A 24,490-nucleotide genomic window follows, 5' to 3' on the forward strand; every position below is an offset into this window, starting at 1 on the left:
GATGTTTGGGAACGCGCAGGTCAAAGTATCTGACCTTTACAACCACAATTACTGTCAGTCAGAGGAGGAGATGGGAACAGGGAGCGAGTGTGAAAACTCAACTTTCAGCAAGTATATTTCAGCAACCAGACATGGTGGAGACGAGCTGGAGATCCATCGGATCTGAGCTCCGGCTCTGTGGCCTCCCCACAGGTCAGCATGTTTCTGAGCACCTCTCTGGGTGAAACCACCTGCACCGTGTTGGAGGTGCAGTTGAAGTCCTGCTGGATCAGCTCTCAAAGAAATAAAACACAGCAATATCAAGGCTTAACTGAACTTCATTTTGACACTGGGTTTCCTTCAGGCACTCTGGTTTCCTCTCACAGTCCAAGAATATCCATGTCGCTAAAAACCTTTATAATTTTTATAAACTTTCTGTCTGCGAATTTGTGTGTGGTCCTTCTACAGTTATACTTGTGGGGACCAATTCTAGGAAACACACCTACTTGTGGGGAACATATGGATTTGTGGGGACACTTTGTCGGTCCCCACAAGGTTAAGCCTCAATTTGAGGATTAAAAACTTCAAAATCACTTGGTCAATATAATTGAATTTATGTTAGGTTTAGGTACAGGTTAAGATTCTTCCTCGTTTTGGATCGGCTTACAGTGAGAGGCTGGGGAAAGCATTATAATAACATACTCACATAAGAACATACACTGTGTGTTCTTATGTGAACACAGTCTATCTATTCTTGGTTTATCCATTCTTGTTGGGGGGAAAACACCTCTTTGTGAAGACATTCGGTTTATTTGCCAGTCCTAACAAGGTTAAGACTAAAATGGAGGGGTAAGTCTTCAAAATAATTGGGTCATTATAATTGGCTTTCAGTTTGGTTCGGAGTCCTGGTTATGGTTAGCCATGTGTTTTGGATGGTTAGGTTTAAGGTGAGAGGCAGGGGAAAGGGTTATGTCAATGAGAAACCTCACCCCACAAGGAAGCAATGCAAGTATGTGGGGTACATTCTAGTACTAAGTCTTGACAAGCCACCTTCTTGTGAGGACATTTTGCTTTGTGAGGACATTTTGGCCTGTCCTCACTATTAGGCCTGGTTAAGTTCAGCCATGTGTTTTGGCTGGTTAAGTTAAAGGTGAGAGGCTGGGGAAGGCATTATGTCAATGAGAGGTCCTCACAAAGAAGTGTGTGTGTGTGATAGTGAATGAAGGTGAGCCTCACAAGGAAAGAGAGTATTTCAGAAGCAGTTTACATTTATTGAAGCCAAGCGAGGGCACATTTTGACCATCAGTGAGGTCGCAGGTCACCAGCTATTTACATGGATCATTTTCACGGCTCAGACCGGAGTCTCTTCCTGCACATCTGACTCTGGCGACAGCTGGGACATCTCCAGCTCCTCCACAGGTTCTGGGATCGCCTCTCTCCTCCTGCTCCTCCAGTCCATCACCACCACCACCGCCACAACAACGCACAGCATCATCAGCATCACAACGCTGAGCAGTTGAGACCTCAGCAGATGGTGATCAAGGTCTGGCTCTCTGAGCATCACCAGGGTCTCAGATCTGAACACGCAGAGAGAATCCTTCTTCACCACACACCAGAACTCTCCACTGTCCTGCAGAGACACGTTCAGGATCACCAGGCTCCTGTCAGAGGGAAACATGTTGTCTGGCCGGTGCTGCTCGTGCACACGTGACACTCGCCCCTCGGTTCTGTTGGACCTCATGAACCAGCGAACCGCACCAGAATGACCGGAGCTGCCACAGTGAAGAGTGACATTCTCCCCTTCAGCGAAGAGCACCACAGCCACAGGCTCAGACTCAGGACACACAAACAGGTGATAATGCTCCTCACCAGAAACACTGAGTTCACAGGTGTACACACCTGAATGGGCCAAAGTCAGCGATGGAAACATCAGGGTGGAGTTCAGACTCTCGCTCTCAGACCTCAGTGAATTATACATCTTCCACTTGTGTGTTTGTCTCCCCTCAGAACAGTTCAGCTCCAGACTCTCTCCCACCAAGCGGAGGACAAACTCCGGAGCCACTCTAACAGAGAACCGGCCGTGAAGTCCACACCAGCGCTGCTTCTTCTCCAGACACAGGTAGGTAACAGACTGTTTGCCGACTTTAAGCCGAAGAGATGGCTTGTCATTCACCAGCTGGTGTTGGTACTCTGAAGGGGTTTCATCGTCTATTAAAACTAATTCATATGTTCTGTAGCTCTCGTAGGCCCACTGAACACTCTGGTTTGGTGCCACACCCTCACAAGTCATCTCCATCGTCTGTCCATCTCGCAGGTTCAGTCTCTGATCTCTCATCTTCTGGTTGTCACAGATGAGGAGAGTGGAGTTGCGCTCAAACGTCACGTCGCCACGGGTCCAGCACTGCACTTGGTACTGACCCGAGTGGGAGACATCCAGAGGGTCCAGCTCATAATACAAGTCGGAGGAGTTCCACAGAAGCTCCCTCCCCTCAATGGTCCATCGTGAGACAGAGCAGAAGTCAGCTGCGGAGTCCAGGCTGAAGCGATGAGACCACTCTGGCATCAGGAGGACCTCGGCCTGGACGCTGGAGAGGAGCAGCAACAGCAGCAGCGGCACCTGTGCAGCCATGTCATCGTCTGTGAGTGAGTGAACTGTGACCACGGCTGCATGTGCTCAATCTCAACACCATCAGCAGCTTCGTGGAACTGTAGATTCCATCAGGAGGATGCTGCATGCTACTTCCTGTTAGCTTGATAAGGGGTGAAAAGTGGAGGAGCGGAAATGAAGAGCAGCTGACTCGAGTTCTTCACCAGAGAGAAAGAGAGAGAATGTCTGTATGTGACCTTCCCTGGGTTTCCACCGCCTCAGTTCCTAGGTAGCTGGGAACAGCACTAGCACTTCACTGCCTCATGTTCACGACAGGAGCCATAACTTAGTACTCAGCCCACAACTTTTAGTGTGTGAGGTTGAGGTGGAGCGCCACATTTTTATTTTTTGAATGATGAAATTTGTATTTTTGGGGGGACACTTGCATTTTTATGATGGAATATACCATGTACAATAAGAACAATACAAAACATTTCATGTTTAAAGAATCATAGCATCATTTTTTACTTGGAAAGCCTTGTTCAGCTTTGTATTATTCTTGCTTTTCTAATAAGGAGTGTGATATTTATGTATTTTACCCTATTTAGGGCATTGATATATGATAATCTGTCTTCCACAAATGCTCATTTATTTATTCATTATCAAATCATTTGGTGTTTTTTCAGATTTCTTTTTGTTTTGTCTTCTGTTCTTTTCATAAAAACAATATTCTGGCGAATTATACTTCTGCGGTTCTTTGGGTGATAGATGGCTTCGCAGTGCTGTGCGATCAGGAACCTCATTTCAATACTCAGTAAAACAATGACCTTGTTAAACAGCTACAAATGTGCACTGGAAGTTTGACGCTCAGATGATCCACGTCAGTGGCACTTCTCCATTTGTCTCTTGTCTGCTGTCAGTGAAGCAGCTGAAGTGGATCCAATGGATCTTGATCACATGTCCCTCACATCACTCTGCTGTTCAGCATAAACACAATCACTTGACTGCTTAACTGACACTGTAAGGAACACGGTTCTCCCGCCCCAAACGTCCCACACATCCTCCACCGTCTCACCGATGGCGTTCCTCCTGGAGATCTGGCCGAGCTCCAACCAGCTCATCAGAAGGATGTCTAACGGGACCAAATCTGATTTAATGTCACCTTAATGTTCTGCAGCTTCACACCGTGCGAGCGAGCGGCCGCGCATAACCCGAGTCACATCCAGTGGAGGAACAGCTGCTGCTGAGTCAATTACAGAGTGTGAAAGTGTGTTATTAGTTCAGCAGCTGAAGGAACCAGGCTGACACACAAAACTATCCACTTTACAGCCGGGGCTGGCACATCATCTCAGTCTGAGGAGCTCATCCATTAACCTCATTAGTCTTCCTCTTCTTCATCTTCAGCACGGCTGGTCTGACATGGTCTCTCTTGTCCATGTGACCAACCCATCTGGCATCGCCAACTTTGTCTCCAAGCTGTCCCTCTGCTCCGACTCACTTCAGATCTTGTCCTATCTAGTCACTCACAAAGGTATCTTCTGTTTAAAGCGGTCCATCAGGCAGCAACCATACAGCAGCTACTCTTCAATATTAGCATGTTATTGGCCTCAAACACTCAAAGCCATCTTCACTACAACATTATCATTGTCAAGTCTATTGTCATAACCAACATCAGATGCTGATCTTTTGAGAAAGAGCTGAGCCAAAAGACATGAGTCAATCTCCCCACTGTCACCTGAGATGACGATCTTGGGTTAGTGACCAGAAAGGTCGCCTGAACACTCCAAGGTCGCGTACACATGGGGCTGACAATGACAGTCCTCCGCAGGAGTCTGGATTCTTTCTGAAGGTACGTTCTCACTACATGCAATTTCAGCGACTGAATTTCATGTAAAGTCAATGTAGAGATGTGGTTTGGTGCGGCAATGTGTTGCACCACATTATGGGACGGGGTTAGCTACGTGACAAAGGCAACAGAGTAGGAGGTTCATCGCGCTCCACGTGACCTGTTCCAGGCAACATTAGAAGTCGAAAATTCAGAACTCTGACCGTAAGGCTGTGTCCCTTTTCTCACCCTAACACCAGCACTTGGTTTTGAGTGCCCTCCACTATGAAGCGCCCTCCAACGACGAAGTGAAGTGATGGACGTCCCTAAGAATTGGGACACTTCATGACGTCACGCGTAAAGACATTGGCTGCTATGCTGTGTTTTGTTTCCTGCATATAGCGCTGATCATCTCACCTGGTTTGGTGAACCAACGGAGAAGAAATGGGCGGAGCTGAAGCCGGCCGCTAGGTTACAGTGAGAGATCTGTCAGCGGTATGAGGATGCTAACGTTAGCCTGGATGCTAGACGACTGTTGTTTGTTGAGAAGAAATAAAAACATACTGTTGTACATACATGTTGTATTGTTCATGTTGGTAGACCATTTGGCTCGCAAACTTGTGATACGAGAGAAAGAAAAAAAAAAGGAAGAGTAGTCCTCATCACTAAAATGTCCCTGTTGTGCAGTGTTTTTAATAAAGTAGACCGTTAACCAATCAGAGCTCAGATTTTACAGAGAGGGAAACAAGTCAGCAGATAGCTCCTCTGAAGGATTTGATCTCAATAGACTTCCACAGAGGAAAAAGTGCTACTATCCTGCCTCCTCAATTATTGACAGTCCACTGCTCTTAGACCCGCCCCCAGCAGAGTGACCTGCTTTTTTTAGCTATACTTTTAAGGCAGGAGGAAGTTACTTTGGTGGCTGGAAACCAGCGACTACTCGGTTGTTGGCAAGTCACGACGAATGTGAACATGCCTCGATAGGGTGAGCAGCTTAGTGATTCAGGAGAGACTTGAAGTAGAACCACTACTCAGTATCATGAGAAACCCAGCTGACTTGGGAACACCATGGTACAACCCAGAAGAACTGGAGGATTACTGGGGAAGGGTGAAGTCTGGGCCTCTTCACATCAGCCGCTGCCCCCATGACCACACCTCCCATCCACAGATGGTGTAAACAGGCTCCAGTGGATCCCCCTGTGTCTCTGTCATGATCTAGTTCCTCTTTTGTGAAGTGTATTTTGGCTGATCGTGCGGATTAATTGGCAGTTTTGGAGGTTTAATCACATGAGCTGTTTCCCTGGAGTGCAGAAGCAAATGGAAAACTTTCTTCGGAGATGGATGCTGGAGGCACTTCCTCATCCTTAAGTGAAATTTAGGACAACATATTTAACCTTTGAGGTCTGAGTGTAAGTGCAGAGATTCAGGTTGCTGCACAGGCCTCACACTTTCATCGCATTCAAACACGCCAGGGAATGAAACGGAGAGGGAGCCATCGTCCATGAATGGTGATGTCCGTACTCCACCTGGATCTGAGTCCAGACTTCGCCTACTAAAGCCTATTGTGAGGCCGGCTGCTGTTGTTGTCTCTGGGAGGGAGGTTTTCAGATGTCAGGACTTTGGTGTTTGGAGTCGTGCTGACAGACGGAAAGACAGATCTGCAGCGAGACGCTCGGACCAGCTCCATCCAGAGGTGTAAACGGCATCTCCATGGAGACTGCAGCATGAGCCGGCCTCTACTCCAGCGCCGTCGATAACTCCCCGCCCCATTTCTAACTTCAACTCTCCAAATCATGTAAAATGGGGTTTGATTTTTATTTGCTGCCTTTTGCTCCTCCAAAACTGGCAAATCAGTCAATGGTCTGCTGTGAGCAAACTGTTGGGTTTTCTCAGATCATCTTGTGACAGTAACATAACTGCCACCTGTTTCAAGGTCTCTTGTCCTTCACTTTCATTTCCTCTTTATAATTCGATGAAGTCCTCTGGAACTAAAACAAAACCCAATTTGTCTGTCTGCTTTGTCGTTTCAGTTGCCAACGCCGCTTACGCAACACAGACACAGAGAGCGGAGGCGACTGCATTGTGACACTGAATAATCGGTACAAACAAGGTCCTGGTCGAAGCTAGCGCAGACCACTACTTTGTCCGACTGTAAATGATCTGTATACACAATGGAGTCGTCTTGGATTTGCAGAGGATTGTGGGTGACTGCGTGGGCGGGCAAAAACAGGCGCAAAGTGTGGGAGACAAGGTCGCAACATGGCGCCTCTGGAGAGACAGCAAGATGTAACTGGAAGAAGATGATCAGCGGATCATGTCCTCAAACCTGAGCATTGTCTGTTGACGTAGTTTGTCAACATGCACCAACAAAACTTCATACTATTGAAGCTGAGGATCGTTCTCCTTGGTAACGTCTGTTACGAGACGGTTGTGGTTAGAAGCTGGCACCAATTACGTCATTACAGATCACCGTTCAAAGTAAGATGGACCTGAAGCTAAAGCACTGTGGTCTAGTTTCATCGTCTCCTACAGTCGAGAGCTTGGGTCGAGGTGGAAGAGAAGGAACTCTTGCGTTAACATCTTCACAAGGCAGATGAGTAATGGTGTGTTCCAGCTGGCTTCGGAACTGGGAAATTCACAGCTCCGCCCCCTCAATGACATCGCCTGACTCCAGACTGCCCAGTCGGAAGGTGGGAGAAATATCACCATCCCGAGTTTGCAATCCAAAATGGCTGCTCGAAGTGTCACCTGCGACAATAGCTCCAGTAGTACTGTGTAACATTTTTTTTACACTGAATTGGTTTAATACATAGTATTGTCCGAACATATATATTTGAGTTGTAGTACTCAGGGTTGGTCATGAATCTCGAAAAAAATTCCTAACAGTGGCTATGGCTAGCCTGGTCGGCTCATTCTCAGCTCAGAGTTCCGACTTCCACGGGAACTGGATCGCGGCATTTAAATACCACGATAAGCGGTTTCAGATTCAAATCTCAATTCTGCAAAAAAAGTTGCGATGTGTGGATGTTTAGGACGGAAGGCTAACGTTTGCCCCAACTTGCAGTTCCACCCAGCCTTTTGTTTGAAGAGGAAAAAAAAGTCATAAATAAATCATTCAGTGTCCACTTGAGTTGTAAGAATGGAATCGTCTTTGTTGCTGTGAGTCGCCGCTGCTATTGAAAAGTCATTACTGCCCACCAGAACACCGTAAAGGTGGTGTTGGTCAGTCACAATAGAAACAGGAAGTAGTGCTCAGTGGACTTTAAAAGGTTTAAAAAGCTGCAATGCATTGGATTGTTCCTCCTCTATTGCTCAACTATTTGCTCTCAAGAATCGAGCAGCTTCAGGTCGTCCACTCCTCCCGCCACGGAGAGAAGATGAAAGTCGGTGAGAAGTCGAGAGAGAGAGAGAGAGCAGTTAAATGTGTCGTGCCACAAACTCCTCTCGCTCTCTCTTTGCTGGCTCCCTAAACGTTTCATTTATTCAAGCTCGGAGCGAAAACCTCCCGCTCCATGAAAAATCCAACAGCACAGCCAAAAGCCAAACTGCACAGTGACATCGAAAACAAGGGTTCGCAGCTTCCCTCTCACCTCAGACGACAATTCATCCCGCCAACGTCTGTCTTCCACCGCGTCACTACAGAGGGACGCGTCTTCGCGTCCATTTTGACACGAGACCCAGGCGAGCGCTCCAAATGGGATCGAGACTGTTGCAGCAAATCAGGAGTGCTACATGTGGAAAAGCAGCTTATGCAAATGATGTTTAGTAATAACAGCAGGGAGAGGCTGAATGCTGTTAATTGCAGGAGAGCGAGCTCATTCACAGAGTCAGCGCTCGGTATTTGGGATCAGGCAGCGGAGGGGGTGATAACAAAAGCGCGAGATTCATATCGCCGTTTCAAAAGCTTCCGCATGTCGACTTGCTTCGTGAAGGGAGTGGGTGGAAATTAGCATTCAAGATTTGGAGATTAACCCGCTTGAAAAGAGCCGGCGTGTTTGAGGGAGTTTCGCTTCCGGGAGAATTATTATGCCGAAATCCCAACCACACTGCTCGCAGACAACTGGAATCAAGATCAAAACAAAGCAGGGCGAACGTTCGCGTGAGTCACTCGGAGTCAGACCAGCACGGATCATGAGAAAACCGCCCCGATTCAAACGTCAAACGGACCTCGGAGTATATCGGAAAACCATTCATTCGGAGGTCGTGGAGACACAGCAGTCTGTCCTTCACTGCCCAAATACACAGCCGTGTTCACCAACAATGGAGCGACGGTCCAAACTTTTCCGTCGATTTCAAGCGGCGACAGACAAAAGCCGAGAAGAGTGAAAGTGAAGTGAAGCAGGTTAGAGATGAAGAGCCTCCCGAACAACGTCGCACCTGACCTCCGTCTGAAGAGCAGCAGAGTCGAGCAGCCAGAGAAGGAAGCTCTTCAGCCGCTCTTCAGAACGAACAAAATGTTGCGGTGACAGTTGGAACTCAGGCACAGAGGAGATCCCAGGATCCGCTGCCTCACATCAAAAGAAATCCTTTTTCCATCAATAAAAGAGGCACTCTGGTGGCATTTTGTTACATTACCTTCTCAGAGGATGATGCTGGTAAATATTATAAGTGATGATGAATTCCTATATATATATATATATATATATATATATATATATATATAGGCAAGAGTTGGATGATAATGGCTGGACTTGTACATAGTTTTCAACGCTGCTGAAATGTTTTCTTTTTAACTTTCAGCAGTTATGCAACAAAATACAATGTGTAATTTCAAAGTTTTACATATTTAAAGTTTAAGATGGAGCCGCCGACATTGACAGAGCAAGCGTGACTACAAAAACATGGCTGATGCACTGTGCCCCAAAACCATCTGTCCTAGTTTTAAATGATCACAAAGTAAATACATTAAAAAAAATCCATTTAGTTTACTCACATTTTCAGAAACAATGTCTGCCAGCACTAGTGGAGTAGCCCTGCTCGTCCCTCTCTCTGACCCAGAACTAGTTCTCCAGCCTGTGGAGCTATAAAAAGAGCTACACTCCCGTCTCCTATGGCGAAACAGGAGCGAACAGTGGGAAGGAAAGACAACCGCGGCCTGGCTGAATCTTTAATTGAAGATCTCTGTGTGAGAGCAGCTCAAACTAAAGACGCAGCAATGCATTAAATATCACAACATAAACACGGAGGGCAGCACTCTGCCGCTCCACCACTTCAGCAAGATTCTCAAGGAGGTGAAGCACAATTCCGCAAATGAGCACCTGAATATCTTATGAAAGAGCTGGTCATCAATATCATATTAAAGAGGAGTAAAGAGGGGGAGTGTTTCATCACGGCAGCCTTTGATCTGCAATTGTCTCCGTCGGCGATTATTGAGTTTCATTTTGGCTTTGACTCAGAGATTAGCCCACTTTTCAGCACCTACAGAGGCGGACGGTCCCTGTTTTCTGATCAGAGATGAAGTTCAGAAGGCAGCAGGTCGCTGACGTGATTCTTACATAAAAAATAAAAATAAAAATTGTTACATTTTGCTTGTATTTGTACACTGTTTTCATTAATCGTCTCCTTATACAAATAAATATAGTAATAAAATGTTTTATCTCATATTATATTGATCATTTATGTATTCACTTCTATGAACTGTTGTGATTTTACTTCTTTTTTTTTTATTATTATTAATTCCCCCGCTCCATTAATGTGAAATTAATATAAACTTTTTAAAAAATATAGAAAATGATTAAATAAAATAACATTTTAATTGTAATTGGAGAGCAATATGAAAAATATTGACATATATTTTTACAAATATATGATGACAATATTATAATAGGGCAAAAGATATAAAGCTTGAAAGGGAAAATGTGAATCTTAAATTAAATTATTCTTTGTTTTTCAAAAATGATGTCCTGCCGATGTATTTATTTATATTATTTTACATGTAAGTACTTTTGACTTCGCTTAACATGATCTTCTACAAGCAAATAGACAAACTAAAGTCTGTGTTTTTGGGGTTCTAAAACTGTTCGGTCAGTTAGGACTTGTCGACAAAACTCTCTCCCAACGACAGGTGACTTTGGTGCCGTTACATTTGGGCTATTTGCTTAACAACAACCTCTCCGAATGACTGAGGGAGAGAGAGTCCGTCGGCCACACCAGCAGAAATATGCTTAGAGAAGAGATTTAAAAGTGGCTCCATGGCAACCGGGACGTGATCTTTTCTCTGTTGGTGGTGATTTAACATGGACTTCACGAGCTTGTTCAGCTCACTCAGTGACGTCTGACGGCTTTCAACGAAAACAACGAGTGGAGAACGGACCTTTATTTTCCTCTCTGCTATTGTGTCTGAGACAGAAATACCAACTAGGCTCCGCCGGAGAACATTTCTGCGCCTGCTCTTTTGATGTGGTCCAACTCTTTAGTTGCCGTGGTGACGTCCACATCAGGACCACGAGCACATCAACCAGTTGACAAGAGCCATCATTCAGAGCGAGGTCAACGGGGGCCACCTTACCTGCCGATGAGCAGGAACTCCCCGAACACCCCGAGGCGCCTCATGGCCATGAGGAGGCCGCGCACGGTCATGCCCTCGCAGAAGCACACCACCACCCGAGCTTTCGGGAGACGCTCTCGCAGCTTCCTCAGCAGACGGTCAAAGTGCTTCTCCCCCGCGTTGCTGTAGATCTTGTCCGAGTGGGCAATGCAGAGTCCCTCCTGAGAGGCCAGCTCTTTGAAGGCCTCCATGCCGCTCTCCCCATAGTTTCCTGCGGAGGGAGCCATTCAGGATTTAGCAGCAGCACCACCGCTTACATTTCAATTGACAGTCAATGACAAAAAAATGAGAACTAACTAGTGTTACTAGCCGAACATACTGACCCAACACCAGACTGAAGCTCATGATTATGGGGGACAAAATAATAGAGAGATGTTAACTCTGAAAATTTCAGCGAAACTTACCAACATGAGACGGAAAAATGATGATTTCATATCCAAATGATATGGAAATTAGCATGATAGCATAGTTGAGCTAATAGCTGCATTTGAGAAGAACCTCCATTAAAAACACACATTTTTGCTTTTGTCAAATTGAAAATAAATAACAAAAGATCAATTATTTATATATTAATATACTTACAACCACGGCGAGCAGATGCTTTTTTTGTTTTTTTTTTGTAATTCAATGTCTGGCACCGCCGCACGTAGCAGCCCGGCAACACGTACGACAGTTACGGCAGCGCAGTATCCCAGCATCTCACTCTCACACAGCCATCTACCACTACAGTAGCACCTATGACCCTCGCGTCGGCTATTTTGAATGGCATTCAACTTACGACCAGTTAGTCGGAACCGATCCCAGACGTAAGTCGGATGTTACTTGTATAGAGGTGTTAAACTCTTGCCGGAAAAATCTAACGTGCGATCATGATCAGCTGAGCCACGAGGCGCTTTGTTATTGTGTGTAACGCAGCCTCTGTATGCAGACGGGTCCCGTTAGCTACATTTACAGACTGTTTCTTCTTCATATTGAGGTGTAAAACCTTTCCTGTCTCCACACTGGACCGTGGTAGAGAGTCACAGGGGAGGTGCTCGCTCTCCACACCTCCACTCCAGGGTTTGATGTCCTGTTGTGGGCTGGAGCTGGGACAGGGATGAGGCGAGTCTGGGACAGAGCGTGACTTGGTTTATGACTTGGTCACAGCCAAACTGCACAGAAGCGCACATTCAGAGCTGGACACGCACCGGGCACCTCTTCACTTCTGGAGAGACCTCACTCACTCGGCAACCCCTCCCACATGCAGCGGCCACACACATAGAGGAACAGCCACCTGCAGCAGACACTCTACACTCACTCCTACAAAAGACTATTTTAAGGCTTGGAAAGCATTATTTCTTTTTCTGTTAACTGTAATGGGAAAAATCGATTCAGATTTCGAACAAATCGCTTCTCGAACGGCTGTCTGGAACGGATTGTGGTCGAGAACCGAGGTACCACTGTATATCCTTGAATGGCTGACCAATATGGACGTCACAAATCACTTTAAGTTGTTCACACCTCAACAACTGCCCTGCTGTCGACTGGATACTGCGTGTTCAAGTCGCCCGCTACAATCGTGACCGCGCACTTTCTGTGCAACAGGAGTCACGAGTCGGCTCGACCTTGTAAAAAGAGATTTGAAAAGAAAGCCCAGCGACCGCCTTCAAGGAAACCTTCATCTCTGAAGCTTTGTTTTTGCAGTGACTCGCCGAGTCAAGGCGGTGAGCTCTGGCTCTGATCCCTGTGTAATGAGTGTCAGAGAGTTTGTGGCCACTGATTACAATCTGCACCGCCCCAATCACGCTCCGTCTAAATCTGGTGTTTGGACGTGTCACAATCTGGATTCCCAGGAAATCATCTGGAGTCACCAGCGGATTACCCAGACAATCCCATCAGGAGGGTGTCCGCCTGGTGTTCATCTTTATTTTGCCACTGAATATGAGAAACCCATGAATATCAAGACACGTCTGCGATCAGACCGGAATGAAAAAACAAACACACCTTGCTTAGTTTGAGGCGAAACAGTCACGCGCTGCCATGCAGTATTCCGCAGTTGTGAGGGGAGCACAGGTGAACATTACATAAATGGAGGTTGGACTGGAGCGTCTTCTGATGAGGGAACACATCAACCTGAAATTGATTTGGTTTATGACTGAGTGAGAGTCGGCAGCAGGCCGGGAACGTGATGGATGGATCGAGCTGAACACTGAAGAACATCGACACCGCTATCGACGTTTGAGACCGTCACGCACCTCCACTCACGTTTGATGGGGCTCTTTTATTTTGGCCACAATGTTGGATGAACTGTATGGAATTTGTTAGTTTACAATGATTCTGAAGCTACAAAACTCTAGTGTCAATAGCCAGCTTCAGCACTCGGGCCTGGTTCTTCCCAAACTTTTGACCAAAGAAAGGAGACAAATTAACTTAAAGTGCTTATCTGTAATGCATTATTTGTACATTTATAAGACATTGGCACGCGTTTATAAGGCTTTATAGAAGATGTTGTGAATGTTCATAATAATAATAATAATAATAATAATAGCTTGTGGACATAACTAAATCAACTCAAGAGCCCTAAACCACAACTCTCCCCCTTGTTCTAAGCCACATAATTCTATCATTATTATTAGGATTAGAAATCATATAACACTATTCTAACACAAATTCTGCACCTTGTAATATTTAATAAACCTTGTTTATTTGTCATATGTTATCATGAACATTCATAACGTCGTCTATGAAGCTTTATAAATGCACTATGATGTGTTATGAATGTAGTAGTAACACATTATAAATAGAACCTTTATATAAAATGTAACTTGAAAAAATTCTCATGCAAATTCGGAAAGTGCTACAGTAATTCTGAGCACATGTTATGAGAGAGGACAAGGTTTTCATGTTTCTGTGTCCCACTGTTTGGCCACTATCGCAGTTTAGAAACTCGAACATGACCATATGACCATATTTTGACTGCTCTGCTTCACTCTAACTTTTCGATTTTTGGCAAACCTCAGGGTTTTTCAGACCGATTTGTGGGGAAACAATACTGTTTGGCTCTGATCTGTTTTTTTAGGGTGACAGAGGATGAGTGCGGCAGCGTTTTGAGCTTTCTGCAGAGCATCTAGGCCAAAGTTTGGAGGACCTGCGAGTCGTTGAAGTAGAGGCAAATTTCTGAAGTGTTGAATCCTATTCCCATTCATTTTCAATGGGAAAAATTGGTCACAAAACCAGGAATATCTCAGGAATTCTGGCAACTAGGTCAGAGAAAAGTAATAGCACACCATTCCCGGTCGGGCCGCACGTTTTGGCTTTCTCTACGACGAAAGCTCTGGAAGTAGCGTGACAAAAATTTAAACAAAATGGCACGCAGAAGAAGAAGATTCAATACATGGAGATGGAGAGATACAGACCTTGTCGAACGTTTCATGTGGTCTGAAGCGTGTATGCACACCTAAGATTAAATTCACTCATAAAATACACCCTAATGCCAATAAAGTTTTGCTAAGCGTTAAACATTCCACACAAGAAAAGATAATCCTGTGAGAATAGAATCTCATGACAGATGGTAAATAAAGGTGCGTCACGTGTTTTGGTGAAGGGCGAGTGATGTATAGTGTTTTGACACGAGCCACAGAGAAGCTGCTATCACACGCTGTTATTTCCTGTCAAAAGAGTCTCAGCTACACTCTTCAATAGCAACAAATGGTTCAACTTTAGTTTCCAGTTTAAACTTCTCAGCGCTGCCTGCCGCTCGGCAGCATCACATGCATATATCAACAGCTGAAATACAGGCCAAAACAAAGGCCAGTAAACAGCATTTTATACTGTTCACGAAAGGTCTGCAGAAGGTGCGTTGTATAATAATCGAGTGAGACATCAGTGCATCCTGTCAACCGCACATGACCTGAGCGTCAGTTCTGCACATCAGCAGAGCAAAAGAGTTGCTCACATGATCTCAACTGCGGTGTATCATATCCAAGCAGGACCTTTTGGAATGTGGATCTGCTTTGTTTGCTTCAGCAAAATGGAAATAGTGACACCCAATTATTAGGGCTGCGCGCGTGACAGGTGGGCGGCATGTTTGCTGGCAGCCCGTTGGACCACCAACAATAAGTGTTTAGAGTATTCATGGCGGGCGATAATGTGCACAGGTAATTTATGCAATTTCACAGCCGTTGCTGTTGCTACGGGCAACAAGCTGCATTTGTCTAAGATGGTAGAGGCAGGAGCTGGAGAAGAACTTGGGCAAAGGAAGCTTGTTGTTGGTGAAAATAAAGCCATTGTTGTTCGACATTTTTGAATCCCTCCATTGACACACTGTTACTGACTAAGTGAAATGACCTGCGATCAAATTGATCTTCCCCCTGACTGCTCCTTCATTGCCCTCCAAGATGACTCCAGTCCCCGAGGATGAACGGGTATGTACATACTGTACATACATATATGAGGTCGGATAGCTGACACCATCTAGTTATGCAACGCAGTATTACATCTCCCCAAATCCCTCTGTTCATTTACCTGCTAAATAGCTGCACCTAAGTCTCAGTCCTGCAAGAATAGGATATAAAAAGACTCTGAAAATGACATCACTGCTGCCGAGGCTGTCCTAAAATACAGACTGAGGTTTGTCCTGCGCATGTGTAAGTCGAGCTGTGTCCAGGGTCTCGGCCGTTAGTCTGGACTGTTCTCCGTGGGAGGTTGTTTCCCGCCACTTCGTGAAGTCTGTGAATGATTCAGCAGGACTCTTTCAATGCTCCGCGAGGCTTTGTGCCTGATTTGGCCACAGTTTAGACCCACATGTTGTAAGTGTGTCACGTCTCCACTGAGGCATAGAGACGTGTAAGAGTTGAGCCAATCGTTACACTGGATCACGTGGTGTCGTTGAAGTTCAAAAACAGTTACGTGATCAGAATCTGGGTCAAGTTTGGATCAAAAATCTTATATATTCTTCAAATAACATTGCATATCGTCCCTTTAAATGAGATGTTTCATATGTGTGTGACCAGAAAAGAGCTGAGCCAAAAGCCAGAGAGCTACACATCATAGTTCCTGCCATCATTTAAGCACATTTCAATGTGTTCCAAACACTTTCTTAACTCCAGTTAGCAGCTAAGTGGCGTCTCCCGCTCAATAGCTCCCTGAGAAACAATGGAGGGTTTTGAGGACTAAGTTAAACACTGCAAGTGGCTCTTCCTCAGGTGCCGGAGCGATAGCATTGGGGCTTCTATGATTTTATCAATTGCTGAATGCTTTAGGTGAGAAAATGTTACATTTTATAGCCAAAAGTGATCCAAAATTAAATCAAAATTAAATCACACTATGAAAGAAAAAGTGGGATGACAGCAAGGAGAATATTAGGCTGATGGAACCTATAAAACAGGGATGTCCAACTCAGCCAAGGAGCCAAAAAGTGGGCTGAAAAACATAATTATTGACACCCTTGTAACATGAAACAGTGGTTGAGAATCCTGGAAGGCTCATTTTGCAATGTAACAAGAGTCAAAACACAGACTTTGGTCCGATCTTTACCCCCGAAATTCTCTTTTTTTTCCTGATCAATTTAAGATCTCTATCCGCTAGAAAACGACCTGTGGAGTCCCCATAAGTCAGGGTCCCAACGTGCCTTGGTGTTTAGTTTGAAGTTCACTTACAATTAATATTGAATTTAATTTAGAGCCCATGGTATGTTCTACAAACTCGAGCAGGCCACAAAAAAATGCTTGTGGTCTGCATTTGGCCCCGGGGACATGAGTTTGACAACTGTCCTATAACCAGCTGGTGAGGTGCCACTCGGTGGTTCATGTGAGACATATGCGAATTATGCAGAAATTTTTTTTTAAAAAAAACAAAAAAAACTGATAAACAATTGTTTAAAACCATGTTTGAAGTCAGCGTTTGCTCATGTTGCTTCCAATCCGCTGTGACCAAATTTAATAACTTCATAATAATTATATGGCGAGAAACAAGAAACATTTTTCATCCTTGTGCAAATTACATTGATGTTTTGGTTGGTCAGAAACTCAGATCGTGTCCCTCCAGATTGAACTATTAACCTTGTTCTGGAGCAGTAAAGTAACGCTGTGATGCAGTGCTGAAAACAGCGGACTCGAGATGGTGCTCACCCTCAGTGTGGACCGCAGACACGTAGGTCCAGTTGTACCGCTTGACGATGTCCAGCATGGCCCGGGCCTGCAGGGTGTCGGAGGGCACCACCCTCAGGAAGTACTTGAAGAGAGTCTTGTCGCTCAGGTCGATGCTGGTGGCCGAGTAGGCGATTTGGGGGATGTTGAAGAGCTGCAACAGGTTCTGCACCTGGATGGCCACAGAACTGGAGCCGGGTCCGATCACCCCGGCGATGGGCTTCTTGCTGGGAGGGGGCTGGTTGGAAGGAGTCCCATCGATGCACCACTTGGACCCGTCCTTGTCGTCTCGGATGGAAATGAGCGAGTCTCGGATGAACTCGATGCTTTGCTCAAGGGCCACGGAAGAGTGCCAGCAGGAGTCCCGGATCTCACACCCCAGGCTGATGTTCGGCAGCAAGTTGTGGTCGGCGTTGATCCGGTCCAGAGTGTGGAACATGGCCTCCACCCGCTGGATGCCGTACTGCTCGCGGACGTCCCCGCACTTCCGCTCGGCCACTTTCTCCGCGGACGGCTGGTGGTGGACGGAGAAGAGCGCGCCGATGATGACGTCTCCGTCCATGCGGGCCACCGAGCGGGACACGGCGCGCGGCACCGCCGAGCGCTCGTGGATGCCGCTGCTGCCGCCGCGCGTCAGGAGCAGCAGGAAAGCGGGGACACTGAGGAGGACGTGCGGGCTCATCTTTACGCGCGCCATGCTGCGCCACTGCGCGCGGTCGGTCACTACATCCACGGCCAGGACCTCAGTGGACGGCAGATCCACGCGCACCTGCGGGAGCACCCAGCAACACCGTTACACCGCTACGATCTTCAGCACCAAGAACAGCGCATCATCCCAGCAGGAGGACAGCTCCTCTCCACACGAGGTTTCTCCATCACGCAACCCCACATTCACACCCGCAGGCTTCATTCCTCCGCTCACACCATCGTCCCACTCGCCTGAAGAAGAGTAACATGATCTGCGCCCCGAACTTACCTGGATCCTTCAGACATGTCTGGATCCTTCTTCAGACTGTAGCGCGTGGTCTTCAGCTGCCCCCCTTCTCTGCCTCTCTCTCCTCTCTCTCTCTCTGTCTCTCTCCCGCCTCACCTCCTCCTCACTCACTCGTCTTCTGCTTTGCATGTTAGGATCACACCTGCATTCTTAATCACAAACAACCCAGCGTCATATTTAATCACCAGAATTGTCAATAACGGCGTTCATATTTTCAAAATTTTTCACCACTGCTTCCTGGAGCGGCTTGAGTTAAACACACAAATAAATAGAATCGACGGCTCACTCAATCGTCCACATACTTCTTCTGCTGATAAAGTCTCCAAACACTTCTACAAACCATTGTCAAGTCCACTTACCATTCCAGTTGGATTTGAGGTCCATATATCCAATATCTTCGGCCAAGGTGAGGTCAGGTCGAGGGGGCAGCCGCTGAAGTACAGAGGCCCGAACCATTTTCGCACCATTTGGGCAGACAACTGCGTCAATAATTTTGAAGCTGAAGATCAGCCCCATTCTCACCTAGCACACCACATCCTGGTCAAGACACTGCAGAAGAACGTCTTCACTCTACTGTGCGCTCAGTAGCGCTAGGAACCTGTTAGTGTTTAAGCCAACTCAGCAACTGGTTCTATACAGTCACTCTATAGTCAGGTTTACTTCAAAATCCCTGAGTCAGATTTGCACATCAAAATACATTTCGGGGCAACACACTGAACTTCAAGGTCCTTGTCCCACCAAAATAACAAAGTCATGATTCAGGATTTGGTTTTTCACGTCCAGCTGCTGCAGTGACTTTTTAGGATGGAGCAGCACATTATTCTGGATCCGAAAAGGAACGGAAGTAGTGGCATAATTTCCCTGAGAAACCATCCCTGTGTCACCCATTTGCTTCCTCCTCACAAAACACAGAGGCGGATCTGTAAACTCCTGCAGAAGGAAACAACAGAGGCTGTGGTCGCTGCTGTAATTTAGGTCATCTTCAATATCCTTACTCCAGGCCTCCAGCTTTCCGCGGTCAAATCTGGGGGGGAGAGAGATATTTTCAGCACCACGGACAGCACTCGGTGCACTGCGCCACCTGGTGGTCAACCACCTGCAAGAGTCAAGCGTGTAAATATACGTCATCGATAATTGTGAAGCTCAAAAAAGGAAGACAAAGCGATATTTCGAGACTGCGAGGTTATTAATGCCATATAGAATGGAATGATCATAAAGTGCCACAAATATTCCACTGTTATTTGCACAGTACTTACTTCAGTAATCATAACAGAATTTTGCAGTATGTGTAATGCATTTATTAAAATTGTACAGGTTAGACATCAAACAAAATGAAGACAAACGTGACTCTCGTTTTTTACTCTAAATAAATTCCAGACAGTATAGACGATTTTAACAGTGCAACACTGACATCTTCGGGGTGAAAGTCGTATCTACACCTATAAACAAGAGGAATTCAACGACAACAAATGAAGTAAATACGCCTTTTATAGACGAAAAAATCCGATTACACTGCAAATAAGAAGTTCGGTGACCAACTTATATATCGCCGGAATCAAAGGCGTTTAATATAAAAGGTGATTGCTGAATTAAGTCAATGGAGTTTGCCGACATAAAAAAGAGGAGCCGGGATGAGAAACAGGAAACAATCCAGAGACTTCCCCGAGCAGCAGGTATCACGTGATTCACCAAAATACAACTTTGTGCAGACTGTGATGAAAGAGTTAAACGACTGTCTGAAGTAAACATTTGAAACCAAGGCTTCTTTTTAAAAAATCCAATTGACACATTTGAGTATTTTTTTAATTTTTATTATTATTGTGATTGACCTGAACGCCAACTTCCGTGCAACTTCGGGTAACTTCGTCGGTCACGTGACCACCACGGCGGCCATGTAGCTAGCTGTCATTAGCAGTTGGTGTGTCGCTATGATTTGTAGCAGGATACAGTTTGTGATATTAGAGTCCTAATCCGGTGTCGTATTTCTGTGACAACGTAAAAGCAAGGTGAGGACCGGCTCGCGCATCCTGCTCGCTGTGTTTCGTCAAGTTTGCCAGACGAGGAGCGCAGAACTAATAGAAATGCTAGCTGTTGTTAGCCAACAACAGCGACACCGGCAAGTATGAACAAGTGATCGCTTCTCGAAGTTCACTTTTAAGTGCTGAGCATTTCAGATCTGCGGGTTACGCTTTAGTTAGAAACCAAATTATCTCCCTGAAATAACTTTATATAAAGCGAAAGCAGGTGGTTTTGTTGAAAATAGCTATAGCTGATAAAGAGTTGTGAACAAACTTGGGTGACACCGTCAAATCTCTGTCCATTCATTTACACTAGTGTTTTACTTTACTCTTCAAACAACTTGTCAAGTACTAAAAACACGTCATTGTTATTAGTAAACAATCCGGAAACAAAAATGCTTGGCTTTTATTGATGGAATAGTAAGAGGCAAATATACAGTTCATAGTAAAACAAGACTAAATGTCAGTTAATAGAGAAAAGTACTTGTTACAAAAATATTCCAGTAGGTGTATGAAAGTTTGTTACTATCTTGTAGTATTTTATGACAACAGGGCTGACCTTTGAAATAGAAGGACATTTTCCAACAGGGCCATTAGAAAACCTGTCGGTGAATGGTATCCCAAAAAGTTAAGGCTTGACTGAGGAATGAGAAAGTGTGTCACATTATTTGGTATGAACAGCAACAGTGTCATTTTGCTGTGTCTCCTGCAGGGAACTTGATGACCTTCCCACTGTGGTACTCTGAAGATGGAGGACCATGTCCACTGTCTCACCTGCATTAATCTAAAATGCATGCTTCGGCCTCAGCCGGGCATTTCCTGTGAACTTGTCACCTGCCCTCTGCTGTGTGGAGCCGTGTTCCACTCCTGCAAAATTGATGAACACCAGCTCCTGTGCCAGCTGGCGAAGGTCCCCTGCCTGAACAGCAGCTACGGCTGCCCTGCTACTCTGCTGCGCCGCCAAATGACCGCCCACCTCAATGTGTGTCCGGCTGGGGTAGTTTGCTGCACCATGGAGTGGAACAGATGGCCAGTGACCTGCCTGGGCTACACTTCGTATGAGACATTGAGCCGTGAGTTGGAAGAGGTGGAACAGCTGGATGTTGCGCTGGCTCTTCAGGACCAGCGGACGCTGCTCGAGTCCCTCAAGGCGATCGCCCTGGCACCCACAGAGAAGCCAAGTCAGAGGAGCAGGCCTTCTGAGCCAGATCTGCTAGCTTCTGATCCTGTGGATTCTCCTTTAGCTGAGTTGCCTTCTGAGTCATCGCAGGAGCAGCGAATAGCGAGCTCTGCAAGGGAGAAGATTGCCAATGGAATTAATGGGTTGAACGAGGAGCCCCTTGGTTCACTCTACGAGGCCACGCTTGAGACTGCCAGAAGCTTAGCTGCTGCCTTGGAGTTCGTGCACAGTGCTGAGCTCCTGAGCAAAGACGGCGCTGCAGACAGGAATGGTGTACCGAACACCACTTCTGAGCCTCAGAGTGTGTCGGAGGAGAAAGATGAGCACAACCTAGACTCTTGTTCTGCGAGTGGAAAGATCAGCCATAGAGGAACTTGTGACCAGAACTCAAACACAAGTAGTGACTCCGCTGAAGAAACTATGGAGGGTGCTCCAGAAACAGGTTCACAGGGTTCAGCGGGTCCCTCATTGATGGAGCCGGTTGAAGTCATTGATGGTGTTGCCCAAAAAGCTGATCATGTGGTTGTCCAGGAGAGAGAGAGGCTTCTTGAACACTATAAGCCTGAGCTCCTGTGCCACACTCAAGGCTTCTCACGCAGTGGTCGTTCATTATTCAATGCACATCTTGGCTTCTTTCCGTCTCGGTTACTCAATAGGATTCGCCCAAAAATGGAGGACAAAGCAGTGGATACCGTGGACCTGGAGCAAGAGGAGGACTCCCTGGGTCTGGGAGATATTGATCTGATCACAGGGGACCTGCTCTTTAGTCTGGACGAGTCCAGAGAGTGTCGGCGGATCTCTGACTCCGTCTGTGTGGATGGGTACCATGTAGACTTCGGCACACAGACTTTCACTTTCTCCACAGCGCTGCTGGTGACCAACACAAGAGTGGGCGACATGGCATCTGCCTCGGCCTGCGACCACGCCACACCCCAGCTCTCCTTCCCAGGCCCTTTCCGCACCCTCCGAATGGGCCTCATGCTGGACTCTGTGGAGGGCGACGCCGTCCCTTATCACTACTACATGCCATGCAACCCCCGCTATCAAAACATGTTCCCTTTCGTCTGCGATCAGCCGTTTCGAAGGGATCAGTTTCCGTCCCATTTCAGACATGTCCACGCAGAAATCCACGCCGGGCTGAGTGGCTGGATGGAGTATCGTTGCCCGCTTGCCTTTTACGGATGCACATTTTCCCAACGGAGGCTTTACCCCATCTCCCCGGGGGGCAAGGTGATCTATGACCAACACCTGAGATCATTTGGAATACAGCCATGTACGAGTGACCTCAGCTCCGATCAGCTGAGTGAGCTGCCCATGGAGATACTGCAACACATCGCAGGCTTCTTGGACAGTTTCAGCCTCTGTCAACTGTCTCTGGTGTCTCGGACGATGAGGGAGATTTGCGTCAGTCTCTTGCCTACCAGAGGCATCGTGGAGCTGCAGTGGGAGCCAAAGACAAACTCTGGCACTGCTGTGTCTTGGCAAGTCAAAAACAAGGTACGTTCGTGGCGTTTAGATTCTGAAAAGACATTGATTCCATTCCAGGTCCAATCCTCTCCACTATTTGGTATATAGATAGTAGGTAGATAGTATATATAGTGTATATAAGAGAATCATTTTGCCATTTGTAAACATTGGTTTGTAAACATTCAGTAAAGAAAAGTTGCCCATGTGACCGTCAAGTCATCCATCTTGCTGCCAGCACTGTCCTCCAGGCTTTTAGCTAGGGCGTCTGCAAAACATGACAAAATGGACGCCAGATTCTCGACCATACCTTGGCCACCAGATGCCGCCATATACCAGCATAGTCTGGCGGCCAAGCTACGGTCGCGAATCGGGCGTCCATTTTTTCATGCAGACGCCCAGATGCCCTCCAAGCTAAAAGCCTGCTGTCTTCTCTAGCTGTGGTCAGACTATCGTCGCTGCATTCTTGAGATGTTTTCTTATTGCAGGTGTGGAGATTCAGCACAGCCTTCAGCCCAGTGTCCAAATGGGGCTATACTGACCTCCCCAGCATGTCGGACCACCTCAAAAAGTGCCCTTTCAACACAGCCGAGCACAAGACCGAACCGTTCCCTCTTCCGGGAATGTGTTCGGAACAGGACAGTCACTACCTTCGTCGCTCCCTGCGTCACATCAACAGTCGGGATCCACTCGCACCATCAATCTCACAGTGGTACAACGGCACCGCGACATGAACACCCGGCGCCCACCAATCTTTGAAAGCCTTAATCGCCAAACGTGCCGCATGCTCTGGGTTTGCGTTTAAAGTCGCACCTTTTGTCTCGACGACGGTGGATTTTCTTTATCGATATGCACAAAAGTTCTATTCAACAGTGGGAAATGTTTTAGTACTGTTTTTGTCTCGAAGGAACTGTAAAGCACATTCTGAAGAGCACTTTCACCACACCGCATGGTGGAGCGGCGGTCAGAGCCACCGCCTTGATAGTTTACATGCTCAGGTTTACACACACGCACACACACACACAGACACTCCACGTACCAACAATTGTGCGAGTAAACGTTTGTGTGCTTCAACTCATGAACATCAACAGTCAAAATGATCCAGCACTTTCATTTGTTTTCCAAGATCACATTTGATTTTGTCTTATTGTGCATCAATGAAAAGACTTAACTTGTTTGTCGTGTGATCAGCTCCATTTTACATGATTTTGTTTTGTTTAGAACACGTGCTCTGAAGGCACTCCATCAAAGCCACGCTGTTTATATCAGATACCATATTAAATAAATGAAACTCTTTTTCTGCACGTGTCAAATTATTGAAGTGATGTCTGTTTAAGTCATGAATACATCAATAAAATCAATTTAAATTATATGACTAATAAATAAATATAAATAATAATAATAAATATAAAAACAAGAATCTACACAATATGGGAATCTAAACTCTTGCCACCTCTTTGGACAGACACAAATATATATTTAATATCATGGCATTAAGTTACACTGTGTTCATTTGATCCTTGAAGCTGATATAATGTATACAAAACTTTGATTTGTAGTGTCACCTTCTACTGGAGGGTCAACTGGAGTCTCATCTCCGTCTGTGTGTAGAGCTGTTGAAAGGTTCTTCTGAGAGACTAGGAGGAGCTTGGGTGGTGTGCAGAAGTGTTGCCTTTGTTGGACCAGGGGACAAACAACTTCCCTGTTTTTAAAGGCAAACGTTAAAGCAAATCTGACGATCAACTTTTGGGAAGGAACCACATTTTGCCCC

General features: G+C 46.1%; 2 protein-coding genes across 7 annotated transcripts in view; one reads left to right on the top strand and one right to left on the bottom strand.

Moving 5' to 3' along the window:
* The window catches only part of grm1a (glutamate receptor, metabotropic 1a), a 30,357-nt gene extending 12,187 nt beyond the window's left edge, over window positions 1-18,170 (bottom strand). For both annotated transcript variants that reach the window (XM_053880185.1, XM_053880186.1), the window contains exons 1-3: window positions 18,040-18,170; window positions 17,046-17,832; window positions 10,900-11,149 (exon numbers count right to left, since the gene is read on the bottom strand). In XM_053880185.1, the coding sequence (XP_053736160.1) occupies window positions 10,900-11,149; window positions 17,046-17,760 (965 nt within the window). In that variant the 5' untranslated portion in view covers window positions 17,761-17,832; window positions 18,040-18,170. The remainder of the gene's footprint in view (window positions 1-10,899; window positions 11,150-17,045; window positions 17,833-18,039) is intronic.
* Window positions 17,791-24,004, top strand: LOC128767873 (F-box only protein 30-like). Of its 5 annotated transcripts, none has more exons than XM_053880191.1 (3): window positions 17,791-17,929; window positions 20,788-22,752; window positions 23,208-24,004. In XM_053880191.1, exons 2-3 carry the CDS (start codon window positions 20,824-20,826, stop codon window positions 23,451-23,453), a joined length of 2,175 nt encoding a protein of 724 aa, XP_053736166.1. In that variant the 5' UTR covers window positions 17,791-17,929; window positions 20,788-20,823; the 3' UTR covers window positions 23,454-24,004. The 5 variants fall into 5 exon arrangements, with proteins under 5 accessions (XP_053736166.1, XP_053736165.1, XP_053736164.1 ...); XM_053880190.1 differs by lacking the exon at window positions 17,791-17,929 and adding an exon at window positions 19,711-19,730; XM_053880189.1 differs by lacking the exon at window positions 17,791-17,929 and adding an exon at window positions 19,902-20,177.
* Window positions 24,005-24,490: the final 486 nt, after the last annotated feature.

The sequence above is a fragment of the Synchiropus splendidus genome, chromosome 12 (genome assembly GCF_027744825.2).
Source record: "Synchiropus splendidus isolate RoL2022-P1 chromosome 12, RoL_Sspl_1.0, whole genome shotgun sequence".
Classification (NCBI taxonomy): domain Eukaryota; kingdom Metazoa; phylum Chordata; class Actinopteri; order Syngnathiformes; family Callionymidae; genus Synchiropus; species Synchiropus splendidus.